At 37.1% G+C, this 9,524-nt stretch overlaps 1 protein-coding gene across 1 annotated transcript; it reads right to left on the reverse strand.

Annotated features, from left to right (window-relative positions):
• Positions 1-3,154: 3,154 nt before the first annotated feature.
• LOC134804721 (uncharacterized) lies at positions 3,155-7,775 on the reverse strand. The gene is made up of 2 exons (XM_063777888.1): positions 6,787-7,775; positions 3,155-3,685 (listed from the first exon to the last, which is right to left on the reverse strand). Exons 1-2 carry the CDS (start codon positions 7,753-7,755, stop codon positions 3,668-3,670), a joined length of 987 nt encoding a protein of 328 aa, XP_063633958.1. The 5' UTR covers positions 7,756-7,775; the 3' UTR covers positions 3,155-3,667.
• Positions 7,776-9,524: the final 1,749 nt, after the last annotated feature.

Here is a 9,524-nt window from a genome sequence, read left to right on the forward strand (position 1 = left end):
TATAGTTGATAAGTTGATTTAACATGGATTCTAGATTTTCTGACAAAGTATTAGATGAATGCTCCCATAGCTATATGCTATATGTACCTATTGCTTAAAATTCGACGTAGTTATAAAAAAAGTTAATCAATATGCTGTAACTGGCACTTGGAATGTAGGTACCTACTCGGCCGCTCGTAAGGTACTTTTAATTAATTATTTTTTTTTATAAAAAAGGGAAATTACAAAGTATTATTGCTACTTATCTGCAAAACTGCACAGCAGTTTGTGGCAGAAAACTTATTCTATTCTCCACCATTGTAAAGTAAATTATTACTTAGATACATAATGTAGTAGCTGTGGAAGTGTCTGCTGTGACGTATGCCATATTAGGTATTTACTTACATGATTGTTAAAAAAAATTAAAGCAAGATTTAATGGGATTTATTCTAATCTCCACAGTTACAAACGTAATTGTGTTTACTGTTACAATTATTGTTGCGCAAACGTTTACTGCTGGAAATTAGATATTAAATAAGGGCAATGTGGCTAATTCCGTCATATGTAGGGGCTATTCCGTCCACGAGTGTGTATTTATGTGATTTTCAATCGTAGGAAAAAATCCATTTGCTTTTGATTGCTGAAACTAAAAGCAATCGCTGCTTTGTCGACGAAATTAACAATGTTGTTCGTTGTTCGAGAAAAACGCTAGTGGCGGAATAGTCCCTACGACGGAATAGCCACATTTACCTTACATAAATATTTTCGATGATGAGTAATCTCGTAGTTTTTCTCTGCCGATAACAATTACAGAGCGTGGGAAAACAAAACAACGTACAACACGAGGTTCAACACAAGCACACCCGTGACAGTATTAATACATGTATTGAATACCTAGGTATAACGTTTTCCACGCAATACTAAAACCGCGCTCATATTGTTTTGAGAAATGTTTTGTTAAGAGGGAAGTATAGCACGTGATCGTCCATACAAAAAAAGAAAACGTTTTTCCACTTCTAAATATTTTCCATTCTCCATGATTTTTAGTATGTTAGGTACTGGCCCAATGAAAAACTAGGTTTATAGGTTTTCCTTTTTTCAAAATTTACAATGCAATATATTTATTTTTTAATAAAAAAAAGTGAAATCTATATACCTAGAATATATTATGCTGAAGCGATCGTAATCAAACTCAAAGTGATAAGTTAAGATTTAGTTACTGGAAAACGTTTTCTCCCGAAATGGAAATTGTATGAAAGAAATACCCTTTGTCAGTAGCTATACTTCCCTCTTAAGTATACATTTGTGTTCTCATTTAGTTTGCTAAACTTATTATTTGTTCACACTTTGTAAATAAGTATAATAAGTCGGGGGCGATCTAAATAAGGCATAGACCATTTTGTGAAATAAGGTATTGAGTCTATTCTCGGAGCAGCCGATTAACGTTTAGTATTAGATTACTAACCTTTATTTGTTCCAAATAATATTTTTAAGTGAATGTCTTAATTTTTACCTCCTACGTTTGATTCTATAAGTATATTTCGAAAAGATTTTAAGGCTTAAAGTTTTGATAATATAGAATAAATACATATACTTAAATAAACATCACGCATATAAAACATACCCTATATCTCGCGTGTTCCACGCCATTGACGCTTCCAGCCATCGACTCGGTTACAAAATATTGCCGTTTCGTATCTTAATACACTTTGCACTCGCAACTTCAACACAGTTTCATTAACCAGTTAGCGACTACGCAATTTATTACTATACGAATCTAATACTAAGCATTTCAAGCGTGAAAATGAGAATGAGTGCAGTAGGTATCGGTCGATTTAATTTTGTTTAAATTATATGCAAACTAACAGACGTTTAAACTTTAAAGCTTACATGTCTCTTGACTTTATCTATAAATTATGTCGGAAAATACGAGAAAAGTCAGCCCCAAATGGTTGTGTAAAATACGAACCACTATACATATATTATAAGAACTATGTTGATGAAGGTTTTTCAAATTCGACCCAATACCAAAAAAAACGGTTTAAGTAATATTTCCATCCCAATCTTCATAATTCCTCAAAAGGTCGACCTTTCTATATTTCGTTAGTTCCTTTTTATGCAAAAAGATCCAATTTCGGGTCTCAATCGGGATAATACGAGGAATGATCCGAATTGAATTCGTTTTGCGACAAGCGAGGCTTAGGCCCCGGCGAGCGTCCAAAGGGCTGGAGGATACAATTCAGCGTTTTCTTGCTCCGTTAAGCTCCTACGATTTTTATTAAATTTGCCGCGACAGTGCGTTCGAAGATGAAGGTGGTGTTGTGTGCAGAGTTTGGTACTGTATTGAAACTAATACATTACTCCTCAAAGATACAATACAATAGTAAAACTTTCCGCTAACTAACCATCGAAACGACAAGTAAGTTGAACATAAGTATGTTAGGTACATAATTTATACTTACGTTATATTACCTACTGGGGGGTGATTCGAACTTTAAAATCTTGTTAACGTTTTATGGTTATGGATATTGTTAACGTATGTATAGGGATGCGTCAATAAAACTACGTGCTCGGATCAAGACTGAATCATATATTTCCAGCTCTTACCCACATGCATATTAACAATAATCACAACCTACCCACAACTCCCTTTTTTTACTTTTCATTTTACAATTTCTATATTTGGCTCAAGTTATACATTAAATCATTTTATTGACTAAAACGCAATAACAAATATAATATAAGTACCTACTCATTCTCCTTTTACACAAAAAAAAATTTGGTAATTATATGTAAGTTCACTCAATTTTTTAGTGCAAAATCACAGTGAAGGCGTCAAGAGAAAAAATAAATAAAAATGTAGGTGTTCAAAAATAGTAATACTTAAATTACTAATTAACACTAATCAAATGGGTAGGTACTTAATAGGTAATATGTATTAATTTCACTATTATATATTTATGTTAGGTTCTTAAGTACATATTTAACTAATAAGTTGAAAGTAATTCAATGTGCATTGCTAGAACAAGTTCGTATTTTTTTTTTTATTAGTTAATAATTTCATATTGCACAGTAAGTAATCATTCCAAACTATTGAACAATATAGGTAGGTAGAATACAAAACGGCATATCGTTGCAATACCTACACAATTTTCATACTTATTACATAAACACTATTTAATATAGCAACAACATTCATTTATTAACATTGAAATGGAAGCATCAGAAACATAATATGTTTAATTTATTCCTTAATTATTAATTACAGAACAATGAGTAATAAAACATCATGCAACACCTTATTAAATTGAAACTCATTCTAGTTCATCAGGAAATAAACGAAAATTTACAACAAAATTTCATAAGGTACAAATATTAAAACACATTTATAAATTTCATAATCATGATAATCTATGATAACATGCCTACAGTGCCTACATTTTTATTATAACGACTAAAACATTCCTTATATACCTACGATACAGGTTTTCTTTACACAAATAAACCCATTATCTGTATTGAACGGTTTTAATCTTATATGCTGTATGAAAACAATAATGAAGTGTCAATGCAAGTTGAACCTTATATAATGCTTCATGTATATAGGTATAAAATTGTTTAGTTATGTTATAACAATCCATCTTCTAAACTGCACATACTATTCGACCCGGCTGCCAATTAATACCAATCAGGAGGAATCACCACCCTGCCAGAACGAGTGACATAATTGTTATTATTTGGTACATGTTCGGACACCGGGGTCGTGTAAATAGCAGCACGCTGCGCGTGCGACTGAGGCTGCGGGGCGGGCGCATGCGCCCTGGCGTTATCATTATCAGCCGATATTGTGATATCGTCATAAGGACGGGGACACACAGGTAACTCCGGGCGATATTCTGAATCTAATATAAGATGACGCCTGTTTCTCACCAAAGTACCACCCTGCATCAATTGAATTAAATACGATCGGATACCTTTAATATGTAAAATTGTGCCACTAACCCATTTCTTATCTACTCTAACTTTAACTTTTTGACCGGGCATTAATTGTTTTAAATCACGGGCCGTCTTGTCGTACTGCTGTTTTTGTTTATTTTGTCTCTTTTCTAACTCTGCCGTGACATTAATTTGGATTTTAGGATGAAGAAGTTGGGGTGCATATGGTACGATTCCACGAAACTTTCTGTTGTTCAATAGCTCTGATGGAGATGCTAACTGATCAGTGATGGGGTTCGTTAAGTATTCTAACAGTGCTTGTCTGAAGTCGGTTTTTTCCACACTAGTTTTTTTAAGTATATTTTTCACTGTTTGTACGCTCCGTTCGACTTGCCCATTGGATTGGGCATAACATGGAGAAGAAGTAATATGTTCAAAACACCACTGCTGAGAGAACAGTTTGAATAGGCTCGAGGAAAATTCGGGGCCATTATCTGACATCACAATGTCAGGTATACCCTGATGACTAAAAACAATTTTTAACTGCTCAATAATATGGCTAGACAGTAAACAATTTAACTCTAGAACTTCCAAGAACTTACTAAAATAATCTACTATCAATAAATATTTTTTCTCCTTAAAGTGAAATACGTCTACCCCAATTTTTGACCATGCCCTGTCCGGTATCTCATGTGGTATCAATGACTCCTTTCGATTCTGGTTTTTAAAAGTAAGGCATGCTTGACAGTTTTTAATAAAATCCTCTAGCTGGCTATTTATATTTGGCCAAAATATAGATTCACGCACTTTTAACTTGCATTTCTCTAACCCTAAATGCCCAATATGCACCCGCCTTAACATTTCCTTCCGCATAGCTACTGGAACAATAATTCGATCGCCCTTCCATGCCATACCATGCGCGACCGTCAATTCATCACGAAAACCCCAATAGGGTTTGACCTGATCATCGACATCCTGCTTATGCTCTGGCCAGCCGTCTGTAATAAATCTTATAAGCGTCTGCAGCTCACCGTCGTCCTGGGTCAACTTTTGTATACGTACAAAGTGCGAGTCAACGAGCGGGTTGCTAAGCAGTACGGCACACACCTGTGCGCGCGCGTCCAGCTGGTCGCGCGGCACCACATTTGGAGTACTCGCCGGATCCACCGCACGAGAAAGAGTGTCCGCCATATACATATACTTGCCTGGTTTATATACAAGTTTAAAGTTGTAGGGCTGCAAACGCAGGAGCATTCTTTGCAACCTAGCTGGAGCAGAGGCGATCGGCTTACAAATAATACTTACCAACGGTTTATGGTCGGTTTCCACTGTGACATCACCTCGACCATAAATATAAGTATAAAATTTTTCACAGGCGTATACGCATGCGAGTAGTTCTTTTTCTATCTGCGCATATGCTTGTTCAGCTTTCGTTAAAGATCTCGAGGCATAGCATACAGGCAAATTATCCTGTAGTAAACAAGCACCTAGCCCGTTTTTACAAGCGTCAACAGAAATCACCACGGGTTTTTTTAAACTATAATACTGTAAAACCGGTACACTCGTCAAACACTGCTTTAAAAGATTAAAAGCTTTATCATGCGACTCCGACCAATGCCATTCGATGTCTTTTTTAAGCAATTGTCTAAGCGCATGATTTTTGTCGGACAGATTCGGTATAAAATTACCTACATAATTTATCATGCCCAAAAATCGTTCAAGGTCCTTTGTGTTTTTTGGGCAAGGCATATTTTTTATTGCCGACGTGTACGAGTCGTCGGGATATATGCCATTCGGGGTAATCTTATGTCCTAAATATTTTATTTCAGACAGACCAAACTTGCACTTGCTTTTATTTAATTTTAAATGTATCTCACGACACCGATCTAATACTTTTTTCAACCTAGCATCGTGCTCCTCTTTCGTGCGACCGTAAACGAGTAGGTCATCAATAAACAAACAAACCCCTTCCATATCATCAAACTGCTCGTACATTTTTTTGTGGAATACTTCTGATGCCGAAGTTATTCCAAATGGCAAACGCAAAAATTTGTATCTTCCAAAACTCGTATTGAAGGTAACTAAATCGGTGCTATCTTCGTGAAGACGAAGCTGCCAAAATCCTTGCTTGGCATCAAGGGTGCTAAAAAATTTCGAACCTCCTAAATTGACAGACATTTCGTCCAACGTCGGCAATTTGAAATGCTCACGTCTAATCGCCTGATTCAAGTCCCTCGGGTCCAAACATAGCCTTATGTCACCGTTAGCCTTCCTTACAACGGTCATACTATTGACCCAGTCCGTGGGCCCCTCAACTTTCGCAATAATCCCATCACTGACCATCTCATCCAATTTATTCTTAACACTATCTTTCAAAGCTACCGGCAATTTTCGCGGTGCGTGTACCACTGGCCTAACATTTCTATTCAATTCAATCTTGTACACTCCCGGCATACACCCAACTCCTTCAAAAACATCCGAATACTCCCTATACACATACCGTTCTATATCACTACCGGTATTACTTTCAATATCTAAAACCAATTTGACAACACCTAACTCCGCGCACGAATCCCTACCCAATATCGGTTGTGAAGTAGTGTCCACAACAATAAAGTCTAAGATATATATACGATCCTTGTATTTTGTTTTTAAACTACATTTCCCTACCACCTTGAGGGAATAGCCCGAGTACGCGCTCAATGTATCACCCGTTGAGGTTAAATCGTTCTTATGCATACAAATTTGACTCAAAAAACGAAGTGGTATTATATTTACATCCGCCCCAGTGTCCAACTTAAATTTAATATTTCCTTTTTCGAACAACAAATCAATCCACCAGACACTCGCACTAGTACAGCAGTTTTTTACCTGATCATTGTTTTCCTCAGCTCGCACCTCGTTTACATTGCACATACGCGAAAAATGGTCATAGCTGTTACACTTTAGACACCTTCTGCCGATGGCAGGACACCTTGAACTGCCATGAGGCAAACCACACCGCGAACACGACAAATTAGCACTGCTGTTGTTAGCACTATTGACATCACGCACTTGTCGATTAAACAGCTGATTTCGCCGCGCAGGACTCGGGCACGGGGTCGCGGGGAAGCGGGCGGGGGTCTGATAACGGCCACCGCGCCCCCGACTTCTCGCCGTTCCACGATGCGCCGGCGCTCCTCGGTGACTTACCCCCCAAATTTGACCACCTTCACTATTCCAATTGTACTCCGTATTATGCTTAGGATTATTTTCCACAATATGTGCATTATGTTCTACAGACTCTTGCTTTATAGCCCCCGCTTGCATCTTAGACATCTGGGCTAAATTACAAATATCTAAACATTTACTCAGCGTCAGATCCGGCTCACGTAACAACCGTTCCCGTAGTGCGTCCTCTTTTATGCCGCAAATCAGCCTATCTCTTATCAAATCCTGCATTAGCGTGCTAAACTCACAAGTGGCAGCCAGCTTCCTGAGCTCAAAAGCATACTGCTCGATAGACTCACCATCATTCTGACACCGTGTAAAAAACCTGTGCCGCTCTATAGTTAAATTTTTCTTCGGCAAAAAAAACTTATCAAACCGCGCAATCAAACTCTTCAAAGTCGTGCATTCCGATTCAAACTGTTGGTACACTTCACGAGCCCGTTCTCCAATAACGTGCAGCAAAATACTAATTTGCACCTTTTCTTCCTTCTTCGATAACTCACACGCGTCGAAGTAAATATTAAACGCTTTCTTCCACTTAGTCCATTCTACAGACAAATTGCCAGAGGTCACATTGTCAAGGTTATTATCGAAAATAAAAGGCGGCGGCGGCGACAAGATAGATTCCATTGCAAACAGTCTCTGATTTTATTTTTATTACTATAAACTCACTGAACACACTCAACGAAGATTTAGTTAATAACGGTTCTTTTAAATCGGCTGCGCCATGTTAACGTATGTATAGGGATGCGTCAATAAAACTACGTGCTCGGATCAAGACTGAATCATATATTTCCAGCTCTTACCCACATGCATATTAACAATAATCACAACCTACCCACAGATATGATCTTCATCCAGAAATGTCACTGTTGGCAGCTGACAGATCATCGCCCTCCTGTTCGATTTCCCATAGAAACTTTAGTTTTTTAGAATTTTGTTTTAATAGGAACCTCGTTCATTAAATAAAAAGAACACGTACGTAATCAACAGCAGGTATTTTATATGCTCGTATATTATATTTGTAAGCACTTATCAATTTATATTATGTTCGTTCACTTTGAATGTGTATGTACTTTATTTTGTTAAACAAATAGTTCATTGAACTAGAATAATAATTAAAAACTACATAGCTCACTATAACACTAGTGTAGTTTGGACACTCTACAATAAGCACAAAATTAAGCTGCTTTACCTTATAGTTCATTCCCTACTCCTCGCCAGTAAGATGTCGGTACATCGCCACGATCGAATATCTCCATCCGCCGCTGGCCCTTTGTCTCCGGATTATTTCGTTACACATGCGGTAAGGGCCCAAATGTCGACGCGTTCCATAAATTTCTTGACAACGTTATAAGGAACTGATGTTGTGCTGATTTTTTGTACGTAGGTAAAGATTTATCTCAGTAATTTTATCTTATCTTACTTATTAACTTAAAGATTTGACGACATTTTTTATTGTATACTTACCTCATATTTTTTCAGGATCCCTGAGTTTTCGAATGAGTGGCAATACTCATTTTTCACGACATTCCTCCTTGTAAACATCCGTGTCATCTTGTAGTCATACCCGATTCTTTGCAGTATTTGGACACAATTGAAAGTTCCTTCGTTTTCCTATTGTATTCCAATATTTACTCCATACTATGGACTGTATAGATGGCTTAATACAGGACACAATATTTCAATATTTTTTTCTGAGCATCACAAACTTGTTTTCATAATCAACTGGTCCTTACCTAAAGCTTTTCAGCGAAATACTAACGTAAGTAAAACTTTTGTTAGAAAATTTGTACAATAATATAAGCGTATTAGTAAAATTGGAAACGGTACCGTCACGCGGCAGCCCTACGCCGAGTATCGCAGAGCGACCGCAATAATCGCGGATATCTGACGCTCTAGATACCGATGTATATCAAGATCAATAAGGAAAACCCATGGTATAATAATATACTCCGCCTGGTACTCTATTCCGAGATTCGCGTATGACCTAACTGACACGGGCCTACGTCATCATGCTGTTTACAGGTTCTCAAACTTTAAAATGTGGGAGAATTTTAACCAACGGTGAAAATTATTTTAACGGCATTAATTTTAAGTTATTCATGTAGAAACATAGTATCATAAAACAAATATAATGTATTAAATTAAACTTTATTTATCTATAGAAGACAAACGTCTGAAAAACTAATTCACAGTTACACATTAATTACCAAGCTTACGACGTGAAAAGTTTGGAAAACACTGCGACTGCTGACACTGAGCGAGAAGGAAATAACAATTAACACGCGTTCGACAAGGATGACGGTCAGGGCATGAAGTTATCTAGATCCGAATTGTCAAATGTGACAGCGCTATCCTGTGTTGCCAGTAATGTAAACAGAATTACCCGAACGTCT

Source organism: Cydia splendana, chromosome 2, assembly GCF_910591565.1.
Source record: "Cydia splendana chromosome 2, ilCydSple1.2, whole genome shotgun sequence".
NCBI classification, from domain to species: domain Eukaryota; kingdom Metazoa; phylum Arthropoda; class Insecta; order Lepidoptera; family Tortricidae; genus Cydia; species Cydia splendana.